The 12,643-nt window shown below is 49.6% G+C and overlaps 1 protein-coding gene across 1 annotated transcript in view; it reads right to left on the reverse strand.

The window, feature by feature from the left end:
* Positions 1-2,108: 2,108 nt before the first annotated feature.
* Positions 2,109-12,643, reverse strand: part of LOC130578157 (endosome/lysosome-associated apoptosis and autophagy regulator family member 2-like) — a 15,054-nt gene continuing 4,519 nt past the window's right edge. Inside the window, exons 2-8 of the mRNA XM_057374054.1 lie at positions 10,874-11,009; positions 8,845-8,933; positions 7,103-7,166; positions 6,144-6,232; positions 5,248-5,360; positions 4,651-4,807; positions 2,109-2,530 (exon numbers count right to left, since the gene is read on the reverse strand). Of these exons, the coding sequence (XP_057230037.1) occupies positions 2,379-2,530; positions 4,651-4,807; positions 5,248-5,360; positions 6,144-6,232; positions 7,103-7,166; positions 8,845-8,933; positions 10,874-11,009 (800 nt within the window). The 3' untranslated portion in view covers positions 2,109-2,378. The remainder of the gene's footprint in view (positions 2,531-4,650; positions 4,808-5,247; positions 5,361-6,143; positions 6,233-7,102; positions 7,167-8,844; positions 8,934-10,873; positions 11,010-12,643) is intronic.

A 12,643-nucleotide genomic window follows, 5' to 3' on the forward strand; every position in this document is an offset into this window, starting at 1 on the left:
TATTTAAGAAGTTGCTAAGTCTCTTTTTTAAAACAGCTCTATATGCTTATTTTGGCACAATTTTTTTTTCTTTAATGGAAAGGTGAAATTGATACATACTAAGCAAGCTCGGTTTGGCAGTGAGGGAATGGGGCTTTGTTCTCTCCTAGGGAAAACTTAYACTCCAGGCCTTGCTAAGAGGCGCCCTGGAAATACTATTTTACACTTCCATGGGGGTGATCATGCTGGTGCTGTGCTTTTTTTGTCACTGTTGCTTATCACAGAAATGCTGACTTTTTTAGCAGTCCAGTTKTTCCAGTGCTGCTCTCTGTTGCTCATAATTTTACAGGCATTAGTGACACTGAGCTGGAGCTGCCCAGTCCAGCCAGCACCGCTCCCTCGGGGTCCTTTTGCTGTCACTGCAGTGCTGGTCCTGCTTGGTCAGGCCCGAATTTGGCTGTGTTTGGCTTTTTCAGACAGGGTTTTCTTGGGCTTGGTTTGGTTTCACATGTGGAGTCTCCCACATCTGACTGCAGCTACATTTTTTTTCAAAGTGTTTCAGAGAATTACTTSGATACTGATGGCTCATGGTTCTACTGAGGTCACCTGGTGCTGTGTGCCAGGATTGTATCCCTCTGCTGCTCCCAGGAAAACCACAGCCTTGGGCAGCTGAGAAGAGAGAGACTGCAGGGAAGCTCTGCYSTGGTGGGGTGTGGGAGGGTTGTAGKKSCSKYSSYKSYKSYKRWYCMRAWTWRRAWYMMMRRAWKGKTTKGGKTKGSMRGGRWYYTWAARRMCMWYCMMYTYCMAMCCCCYKSCMWKGGSMRGRASMMYTTYCCYYKGRMCMRGKTTSTYCMARSCCCMATCCAGCCTGGCCTTGAACAATTCCGGGGCTGAGGCATCCACAGCTTCTSTGRGCARCCTGTCTGACCAAAACAGCCGATGTACCGCTCCTCCACTCAGTTACTCACCTGATACAGTTGATAGAGTTGRGAGAGCAAAGAACTGATACATTTTATACCTTGTTTTTAAACACTTCAAACACTTTAACCCCTCCCATGGGAGAGGAGAAAGAGCAGCTGAGGGCAGGAATCCCTTAACCACCCCACAGCTGGGTTAYCTCAGTCAGCTCTGATGCTGCAGGACAAAAGTGGGAAATAACATTTGCTCCCACCTCTGTGCAGAGTCATTTTGAATTGTGGATCTTTTGATAGAGAATACTATTTTTTCTGGCAGTTGAGGRCTGGTGAAGCACAGCACTGACACAAAGGGTCACAGCTGGCTGGGCTGGGTTTGCACAGCACATGTATGGGAATGTAGGAGGAAAAGGAAAACAAGGTGGGAAGGTTAASAGGCCCCAGGTACTGGTTTCAAGGAGCACTTGACACTGGCTCCAGTACCATTGATAGGGATTTCTGAGTGCCTGGGATGCTGGCTGAGCATCACCAAGAGAAAAACACAATAGGGGAAATGGAGCAAACAAGTTAAACAAGAGTCAACCAGCCATACACAGAAACCACCTCTGTAAAATACAAATCACATCAGTTTAACCTGGTGGTTAAACTGGGCTGGGTGCACAGAAGGAGGCTTGGAGTGCCACAGGGAACAGGTACAAACCACTGGTGCTGCTCTCCTGGGTGGGGGGTGAATGGAGTGTCCAGGGTCAGGGACAGAGCCCTGGGCATTGAGGCAGTGGGTGTCCTAYAGGCCACTCTCCTCAGCATGCAGAAAGGTGCAAGGCATCTCCTGTGCCTGCACCATGCTGCTCCTTTGTGGCTTCACTGTGAAACACCACCTGACAGCAGGAAACAAAAGGGAAGTTAYTTGTCCACGATCAGGAATCAACCATTCCTTCTTCAGTTGCATTGTTTGCCCACAGCTGAAAGGAAGGGGAAAGCTTTGGGATCCCTTACCTGTGCTTATGGTAAAATTTTGAGAATGGGGAACAAAATTTTAAAAATGCATATTATTAAAAGGAAGCACATTCACATTAGTCCTTGCTCAGGTAGAAGTGAGTGGTATATCACAGGAAACCTTGGTAACTGGAGCAGTCAGTCCTCACTCTGTTGAGCTGACTATTAAAATGGAGAGACAGACATGATTGTTTGCTGTTTGGGGTTTTTTGGTTTTTTTTTTTGTCCCTGAAAAAAGGAGAAAAGTAATTACTTGTGAACAAAGCCAGGAACTGAAAGGGGAAGACCTTTCCCATCAGCCCACGCAGTACATAAGGGAGCTGGGTTGGTTCACACAAGCAGCCATGACTCAAAAACGTGAGTTTTATTTCCCAGCACTGATTTTATCTATACAGAAATAGGTTGCTCGTGGCTGAACACCTTGCCCAGACCCACAACTGTTTTACCACAGGGGAAAGAGAGGCAGGAGGCTGCTGATCATGTCCTGTGCTACCATCCAGCATAGATGGGCTCTGTGTGCTCCGTGCCCCCGTACGTGCTGTGTCCTCCCGAGCCCCGGGGCAGCAGCAGGGACTTCAAGGATTTCTTGCCACGCTCTTGCCACCTTCTCAGAATTATCAGAACGACAACAAGGATTCCACCTGGAAAGAAAGGAGTGGTAGTTATTCACAGATCCCAAGGGAAAGTGTCAAAGTGTCAGGTAATGTTTGCTCCAAGGCTTCTCAACTCAGGTACTCTCTTCTAGTGAAATAAGGTTTTTTTCTCCTATCTACTCTGCTCCCCTCCAAAATAAGGGGAAAAAAAGGCTTCACTAGCAATAATAACACTAACTTTGGCATTTCAGCTTTACTCTGGAAGCTGCAGGGAGTAATGTCAAATTTTAATGAAATAATTCAATAATTTGCTTTCTTACTTTCTGCTCTCTGGAACTGTTTTCCACTTCGCATCTTACCCAGTGCAGACCCCAACCAAAGGATCTTGTTGAGATATTATGTTGCTTTGTGCAGCACTCACACTGAAGCACAAGAAGTAACTAACCTAGATTAACTCYGGTCTAGACTGAGATCAGGGCTGTCAGGAAAAATTACTTTTGTACTGRGCATAGACATGGAAGTAATTGGCAAATCTCAAGTACTGCGACATTCTGTTCGTTTGTTTCTGGCAGAAGCATCRTCAGGGAAAGTGGATCTGAACAGAAGAGCACAAATCTGTCGCTGTGATGCAATATGGCCAGACAAAGACGCCCAAATTTCAGTTGTGTGAGCAGACAGTCTCAYGGAAAACACTTGATCTGTGAGCCCAGCCGTGAAATACTTGCAGGTTCCTGCGTGGGCTGTTTCCTTTCCTCCTCTTTGCAGCAAGCTCTGGGAGAGGCAGGAATGCTGTTCCCTGACCCTCAGACTTGTTTATCACAAATGCTGKTTAATGGGCCATTGTCCCTCTCTGGACAGGCTTTTTATACACTTCAGTTTAATCTACTTTTTCAAATTAATACTCGCTCCAGATGGCATCTGTTTCAGCAGATTTTTGGACAACAGCCTGRCGTGAGGGGATAGGGGTCTGTAGAGGAGCTTTCTCATGGCTCCAAGCCACAGCTTGTGAGAACAACCCTCATCTGCTSCCACCAGGCATCCCAGCCCTGTGGACACAGCACTCAGACAGTGCTAGAGCTCCTCCAGACCCTGTGTCCTTGTCTCCTCCTGTGCATCCATGGAGTCCCCTCCTCAGTGCCAAGAGAGGAGTGTGATGAGAACGCTGCTTTCTTGYTGGAGAAGCAGCTTTGCTTTGTGTGTCTTCTTCACTGTGGGGAGTAACACATTTTATCTCTCCTCTGTCTCCTTTTAACAGCGAGCCAAGTGGAGAATGTGTCTTCAGGAAGTACATAAAATACACTTGAAACGGAAACCATCAATATGAGGATTACTGGATATTCTTTATCCTCTGATGGCTTAGTCATCTTTATGACTTGGCTCTCTTGACACAAGGTTTTCATCTCTGGTAGTGTAGGTGACACTTAGGGATTTCTCTTCATCTCTCTGGGCACAGGAGACAAATTCCTCTTCCCAGCTTCCTCATCGGCCCCTTTTGCAATCCAAAGCAATAATAGTTGCTCATTTTCATCATAACTCTGATTAATCCTCCTCCCAACTTTGATCAAAAACAAAAGAACTCTATTTTTCCCTTTCCTAAGACTAAAAATGCATATTCATTGYTTTGGAATGGTTATTCATGGAGCAGCTTCCCAGTTGAAAAGCTCATCCACTCATCAGCTTGCCCTGGTGAGCTGCTTTACAGCAGGTGGTACCTGAGGGACTCTCCCCACACTCAGCAGGTCCAGGCTGTCTTTCATTCTGTTGGTTACAAGGCACATGATGGCATCAATACAACCAACACTGCATGAGCCAGCAGCTCCCCATCCTGCTGTGGCATGGCTTGTGGCAGCAATGCTGTCAGGAAACCAAGTCTCATACCAAAAGGGAATTGTCCTTTTTCCTACTKTTGTGCAGTCAAGGAATCCCCATTTGAAGGTGCACACACACCCCTGYTTCCCAGGGACAAACAACAAGCATTCAGCACGGTGCCACTTCCTTCAGAGCAAGGGAAAGGACTGTCACTGGCATGGAAAGCAGCCAGAAGGACTTCCATTAGAAACCCAGCGTTCCACAAACACAAAAGACACTACCCAGAGAATACATGTTTTAACACAAAGCTGTGGAGGGATGCCTGGTTTTACCAGAGGACAGAGAGAGCCCAAACTGACCTGCTGTGAAGGCTGCCAGGACAATGACCGTGGCAGGGGTCAGCTGGCAGGAGTCCCCCACCTTGTAGAGGAACAGCTCCATGCAGTAGGTGGGCTCCACGCTGCCCCTGGGGCAGAAGGCRTCGGGAGGGCACTTGACCGGGCTCACATCTGGGCTCTGCCCAAGAGAAGAAGTAACTGAGCACCAACAAACTGCAGAAGGGAACCAGGGCAAAGGGAGGTGACACTTTAGCATTGGGGACCAAAAAAAAAAGGAATGAACCTGCCATTATTGAATTCAGCTGTGTCTGCCCCTGCGGTGTTAAGARTATGGGGAAGGGCAGAAGGTGTCATTACACAGCAAGTCCATACATCAAACCCCCTCATTAAGGCACACACCAGCCCCTGATGGCTCAGACAGAGCAGGCAGCTCCAGGCACAAAGCCACACTCCAGGTAACGTAATTTAACCATCTCCCTGCTTTAGAGCCCTGTTTATGTTTAAGCAGAGGAAAGAAGCTCAGATTTTTTAAGAAAAGAAATTCATTGAAGTATATTTAGCTTGTCATGGGCCAGCTGTGTGGTTAACACAGGCTGCCCCCAGCTGATGGGGACTCACAGGACAGTAGCTGTTTTCTGGGCACAGGTCACAGCTCTCCTTGCCCCGCTGTAATTGATACTCTCCTGTCCTGCAGGCCTTGCATCTGTTGTCACTGGAACCTTTGAATGTACCTAAATAGCAAATAAGCACAAAATTAARGTCTGGGACTGGACCCCAGGACCTCTGCAATTGCACATGGATGAATCCAGTTTCAAAGCCACAGGGAGAAAGAGCATTAAGTGCTCATGTGCATAACAAAAGCTGAGCCCGGACTTTGGTCCTGGTTTGGTGGCAAAGGGCAAGAACAGAATAAACAAGGACAGAAGGAGTAAAGAATATTTGGGATCAGACCTTGGCAAATAGAGTAGTGTGAGTAGGAGTAGGTGGGAGAGGGCTTTAGTAGTGAGCTCTGGCTTTAATGTAGAGGGAAGATTGGAGCTGGAGGTCAGCASTGTTTCATCCTCTCCAATTCTGGATTCAAACACCTTTTCCAGCTGTTTGAAACTTGCTGAGCAGACTTCAAAGCACAGCTCAGTCTCCCAAGCTTTGTGGGAAAGACAGGTCACAGAAGTTCCAAGTCTCAAAGTGCTAAATGCTTTCCTGCATGCTTAAAATGCAACTGGGCTGTGAGAAACCCCACTGCTGAAGATGCTTTGTTCTGGAACTGTTCCCAGCTGTGGATTTGGGGTCTCCAGGATACCTCTGAGCCATTAACCAGCCTGGTGGGAAGGTCTGACACAGGCACAGCCTCCACCAGCACCCGGACAAACCTCCCCGCACCATCTGCCAGGGCACAGCTCTGCTCTGCAGGGACCCTGCAGCCTCTGGGTCAGCTGGGAGAGTCTGGGAAGAGCCCCTGGAGCTGGAGCTGTGTATTCCCAGCGGGCACAACCTCCCCTCCCGGCTGCAGTTACCTGGCGGGCAGGACACGCACCCCTCCGACGCCTCCCGAGGAGCCTCCTGYCCCCCGGGGCAGGGCAGACAGGCCGAGCAGCTGCTGGTGCTGGAGGGGAGAGGAGGCAGGACACGCTGTGGGATGAGCATTTCCAAAGCCAGCCCCGCCCACCAAAGCCAGCTCCACATATGGACAGAGTGGAGTCTAGGGGATCAACCAGGAGCTTTTGCCATTTTGTGTCTRTCTCCAGYGCAGTTTCTCWCAYAGAATCACAGAATGGTTTGGGTTGGAAAGGACTTTAAGRTCATCTCATTYCAGCCCCCATGCCATGGTCAGGGACACATGATCAGGTTGCTCAAAGCCCTGTCCAGCCTGGCCTTGAACACATCTAATTAGGGCACCTGGTGGCATTTCCAGGTCCTCTCTTTGCCTGTTTGCAAGAAACTCACACGAACTTACCGTGCTTTAGTAACCTTGGCTGGAGCAGGTCAGAGCTGGGCCAGACCTGCCACACAGCTGGGTAAGCCCTGGGTCCCACCCTGTGGCCATTTACCCCGGGGTCAGCAGGGATCTGCTGCTTAACATGGGACAAAYGAGCTCGAGGGGGGCGAGAAGGAAGGAAAGTGTCCCTGTGCCAGTCCACTTTGGGCATGAACCCCCCAGCTTCCATGCAGGAATCCCTACACAGCAGATCAGGGCCCATTGTGAGGTACCACCAGCCCCCCTGGAATGCAGGAATGGGGGAGGTGGGTGGGGAGCTGATGCTCTGCCCCCTCATCCTAGGGTTCCTCCACATCCAGCCAGGATCCTCCCCTCATTGTCCCATCCCACTCTCACCAGGGTCAGCACCAATGTCCCTACAGCTCAAATGGCAGGTGACTTGTCTTTGGCCACCACACTGATGCTCCCAGCTTGGTGGCTGAAAGAAACCCCTCCTCCCTGTTCACCTGAGATCCAGCACCCCAGGATGCTCCTTACTTGCAAAATGATCCTGGTCGGCAAGGCAGACAAAAAGCTGCATTTTGCTTGGAGCTAAAATAGCCTGGAAAAGAGAAGAGTAAAGCTTCAGGATCTTGCCTCCACATCTCTGCCCCACACCATTGTGTATTTGCTCATGTTCATTTTACAAGCAACCAAACAACTCCCTCCAACACACTTCAGGTTGCATTTCATGGGTTAATTTAGGATATTTGGTTTTATATTTGTCATAAGCTCTGGAAGAGCAATGGGAGTTCCCTGCTGCCCTCTGCCATGTTGAGGGATGTGTGGAGGGCTCAGGCAGATTCCCCTGGTGTCACATCTCATGTCACTCAAAACCACGCCAAGGAGACAGAGAGACCTGTTAGCCTTCCCAGTGCCACAGGCTGCGCTGGAATGAGGCTGGAGTAGGTGATCCCTCTGCCAGCTCCTGGGTTATTCAGCTGGAGCAGGTCTCTGGTCACCCCAGGAAGTCGCCCACCCAGGCCTTCGCCCACCCCAGGAAGTCTGGGATGCATCTTCTTCCCCACAAGGGAAAGGACACAGGACCAGCCAGGATGGCTCTGCTGGGGCAGCAAACCCTCCCTCCCTGCACCACGAGGACCAGGATGGGCAGGAGGACATGGACAGACCCTTCCCAAAGCACAACAAGGAGTGAAGTGCCCCAAAGTGCCCAGGGTGTGAGCAGGGGCCAGCAGGTCCCAACTTGTGAGTCCCACCATGCCAACAGGAAAGCTGAGGGAGCAGCACTTAGGAATTCAGGTGGTTTTGGAAGGTGCCTGATGATGCACAGCACAGTCACTGCCCATATGGGATAGAGTTAAGGTTCAGAGAGGAGCTGGACATGGTGTGGGTAAGATCAGCCTCAAACCTGAGTTTGCACCAAGCAGCAGAGGCTGCGGCAGAGCAGGATGAAACCAAACCCACCTCCCCTCTCCCTGCAAGGAAAAAGGAACTTTTTACATTTACACTTTCAGGATTTAGGGTCCACCCCCACAGACTCCCCTGTCATCTAACACAGTGTTCAAATCTGCTGAGTAAAGCGAGAGACAGACCCCACCACTATCACCAGTCAGATTCTGCCCCTCCAGACTCAGCAAGTGACAGCCAAGGTTTAGGTACAGCAGCTTGGTGGGTGGATTTTCAACTGAACAGTTGTGCACGTTCAAGCAGGACCCCGTTTGGGTGCAGAAGAGCTGCTGCACTGCATGTACTAATTAGGGCTTTGCATAAATGAGTGCTGCTCTGCTCTGCACATGCTGTTACCCTGTCTGCAAACACGTTCTACCAGGCTTGTGAGGCATAGCCAGGTGCAAAGCAGCTCCCTGAAACCCCAGTTTGAATGTGTGGAGAATGAGGAGAGTATTACRCTTCTTATTCAGTCATTTAGGCAGAAGATTGCATAAATGAAAGCAAAGATGGTATAGACTCATTTTTGCCATTAGAAATARGGAATATTTTATCTTCCTGACACACTCCCCTATTGTGTTAAAACTGAATTTCATGAACCTTTTTTCCCTGACTTTCATTGTAGTGTTAGCATTAACCTGTTGTAAACACTAGCATAGTTGAGATCTGTTCTTTTCATTTTAATAACAGCTGAATAGGGAAGAGATCTGCTGTGCTATTTTTAGCCTGTTTACCCTTCAGTTCTTTTAAGTCAYCTGGTAATTGTATCTGGTCCTGGGAAAAAGCATCATGTGATGAAAATGCATTTGGGCTGAGCACAGACCAAAGCCTACCTCTCTCACAGGCTCTGCAGGCTGCAGCCCCAGACTCGTTGGCAAAATGTCCAGGTGGGCAGGGAAGGCACACGGCGCTCCTTGGGAAGCTGGGAGGGAAGGGAGCAGAGTGGAACACGATTTTAGGTCACCCAAACCTCTATCCACTTGGAGAAGAGAGAGCAGAGCACGACACTGACAACTCTAGAAATAGAGCAATTTTAAAGAAAACGTTCAGGCAGAAAAACATCAGCATGAGCTCACCTGAATGTTAAAGGTCCACTGAAAAACTGAAGTTTTCTGTATTACTAACATTAGTGATGCCCTGTGCCTGTGGACTATATGGAAGGGGAGCATCTGAATTGAAGGTCTTGAAAAATATGTTGTGGTCAGGTTTAAAACCCTTGGCCCAAAGTCAGACTCTTAAATCCAGCCCTGCAAATGGAAGTGGGAAGGTGTTTGCTGTTCAGCATCCGCAGTTTCAGCCATTTCAAAAGTAGCTGCTCCATTGTGGGGAATTGGGAGCTGAGCAAGGGAGCTGAACCACAGGCAGTGCTGTGTGGGAGCCCTGACCTTRAACAGTAGGGACTGTGGGAAAATGGAGGTGATCTGTCAGACCTGCAGAAGGAGGGGAAGCAAATGAGGGAAAGGCAGGAGAAGAGGAAGCTTTTACATTCACCYCTAACAGAGCCAAACCCCTCTTAACAAGTGTGTGGGCATAAGAACTTGTTAATATACTCAGAGATGCTTTGGAGGAAAACAAGGATGTGCTCTGTAGCTCATACAGAAACTCCATGGCTGAGTGAGATTTGCAGGGAAAAAAAAAAAACAAAAAAACAAAAAAACCCCAAAACCCCAAAATCCATTGGAAACATTGCAAATGCTTTACTGAGAACAAACCAACACAGGGCCCACACCAGCCAGAGCTGCTCAAAGGTGTGGGGAGGCCAAATTCTCCAAATACCACAGAAATGTCAGATGGTCCCATCAAAGCCCCGAGGCCCCGGGAGCCACCAGGAGATGGCCATGCACACCCTGCACCCCCAGATCCCCCCCAGATCCCCTTGCTCTGGCACACACCAGCCCAGCACTGCTGCCTGACCCTCTCTGGTCCCTGGCCCTCTTCCACATCCCAGCTGGGTGTGCCCTGGAGGCTGCTCCCCACAGTCCTTTAAAAGCAGTTTGAGGGGAGATTTCTAGGGCAGGTCCTCACAGCACAAACTGCAAGGAGGGAGGRGAGCACAAAGGAAGATCCTGCTGGCAGCTCAAATTCAGGGGCTGCTGCAAACGAAATGCACAGCCAGGTCACCCTTCCCCACAGCCAGATCTTGCTCCCTCTTCTCAGGACTGATCCCAARTGGAGCTGCTCTGCGATGGACACAATCCTGGGAGGCTCTTGCCACCCCCCTCCTGTCCTTGTCACCACACAAAGGACACAGCCCACTGCTTGTAGACATGGATACAGCAAGGGAAAAGCTGATGGAAATAGAGAGAGCAGCACATCCACGGGTCCCTGCAGCCAGAGGACACCTWTGCAGCATCCCTGAATGAGGCAGCCTGGTGAAACTGCAAGACTGGGCTCCTGGCTGGATGTCTCGTCAGCTTTTCCACTCTGTCAGCTGAGGGTATTGCTTTAGATGTCAGTGACTCAAATGTGAAGAGATCCCTCAGGGGCAAGAAAAAGGGACTAAGAAAGTAATTGGGCAAAGCAGAGAGATGGAAACTGTTGGTCCATCCTAGGAAAAGCTGAGGGGATGAATCCACACCTCATTCCCAAGTGTCTCCCCATCACAAAACAATGTTCCCTCCTAGTACAGACAAAAGACCATGGGGCTAAAAAAGAAAAGCTCACAAAGGGGCAGCYCTCAGCACCAGGATATCCACACCAAGGTTTCCTGATGAGGAGAATTTATCCTCTGAGAAACAACCCCTGCAGAACTTTTCCTACAGCCCAAAGGAACAGATTTTGCCAGTGATTTGTGGAAGTGATTTTGGGAAGTGTTTTGTGGAACAGCATCCATCCCCCACACCCAGGGGCTCGGTCACTCACCTGGTGTARTAGCCCTGTGGACATGGCAGGCAGGATGGTTGCCCACTTTGGGGCTGGTAGTGGCCTGGAGGGCAGGGGCTGCAGGCACTGGGGTCTGTGCAYGAGCCCCCTGCACAGCACGAGCAGYTCAAGGTGCCTAAAGGGGAACAAAAAGTCAGGATGAGGATTGCAAGAYTTGACTGAAACCCCTGTGTCTGCCTGGACAGGGCATTGCCACAAAGGCAGAAGCTTTGGGATGCAGTTCCTCTGGCAAGGCACTCTTAGAGGATAGCAATATTCATGCTAATTATGCTGCTGTCCACCATTAGCAAGCTGCAGAACAGCCCTAAGGAGACTTAAGGAATCGAATCTACCAATGTGGGTGTCCAGTAGTTAAGCTGACTGCTTTTTCCTTCTTTAATTTGAGGGGCCAGGGGAGTTTTCCTTGTTTTCCCTCCAGCACATGCAAAAAAGAGACAGAAATGAAGAAACCAATATACTCCTTTAGATTACTGATAATTTAAGCTTGTAGGAAGCAGAACTTGAGTAAAACCCCAGAGTCAAGGATCTGCCTTAAACAGCAACAGCTTTTCTCTAAGCACAGGTACCATGGCATTCCCACCAGGCAAGTTCTACCCCTCTCTGCTCCACAAMACCATTCTGAGCCACACAGAGGAGTTGGGTGGGATTTACTGCAACTACACACATCAGAGCTGCCATCGTCCTACTTGCCCAAGCCAGTCCTGGGAGCTGCACCAACACAGGCAAGAGGACACCCTGTCAAAGAAGATTCTGCACACAAGGGAGGTGGGAGTTCACTCCCATCCCCTGCAGATTCACCCTAAAGCATCAGAGCTGCTCATTCCCCTTTTAAAAAGTGCTCTGCAGTGCAGAGAATAAACAAAAAGTATATGGCTTGTATTTTAGAGAATTMTTTTCTTGACTTTTTTTAGTGGGATGGGGTTGTGGCATTTGAAGTAAAAAAAAATCAATGTAACAACATTACAACATAAAAAACTTCTGGAACAGGTAAGAATRTGCACTGTTGACCACAACAGAGGTTGATCAAGTGTTTTCTAGAGGCCATGGGCAAAGGGTGTCTCCGTAGCAGAGATTCTCTTTCAAACATCTGAGACAGCTGGAAATTGACCTTGTATTTGTCCCTGGACCTCAAAATTATTTTGTTCTGCCAATAAATCAAACTGTGCTTGTGTTACACTTTGTGCCACAATCCCACTGCTTTGTCATCCCACTGAGGAAGCCTCAGGAAGRCCAAAACACAGCACAAGGCCAGGAAAGACCAAGCCTTTGACTTCAGAAGGGTGATATGAATAAACTCCCTCTCCTGTTGCCTGTCCAAGCTTTCAACACAAGAACATGTGCTGGCCTCCCCTCCCCTGACAAATCCCTTTTCCCTCTAACACAGAAGTGGGGAGCAGGGACTCTTACCTTGGTTGGGGACTGTCCCTGGGGGGCAGCGGGCACAGGCTGTCACATTCACTCTGCTGCAGTTGGAGGGCTGGGGTATGGTGGGGATTGGAACTGCCGACGGGACCCCAGGGGATGTGGTCACTCCTGGGGGGGATTCTGGGGTGCTTCTGGATGTGGCTGTCAGTCCTGTAGATGTTTGAGAGGTGGCCCTGCTGCCAGAGGTGGGGATGGTCCCTGTGGTGGTGGGCAGGGTCTGGGCAGGGGTCTTTGTGCTTGGATCAGCTGCTGGAGCTGCTGTGGATGCAGCAGGGTTTGCAGTGGTTGGTGTCAGTCCAGCTGAGAGGGTTGCAGGAGCAGAGG

Source organism: Malurus melanocephalus, unplaced genomic scaffold (assembly GCF_030028575.1).
Source record: "Malurus melanocephalus ecotype Western Australia unplaced genomic scaffold, MMel_1.1 scaffold_214, whole genome shotgun sequence".
NCBI lineage: Eukaryota > Metazoa > Chordata > Aves > Passeriformes > Maluridae > Malurus > Malurus melanocephalus.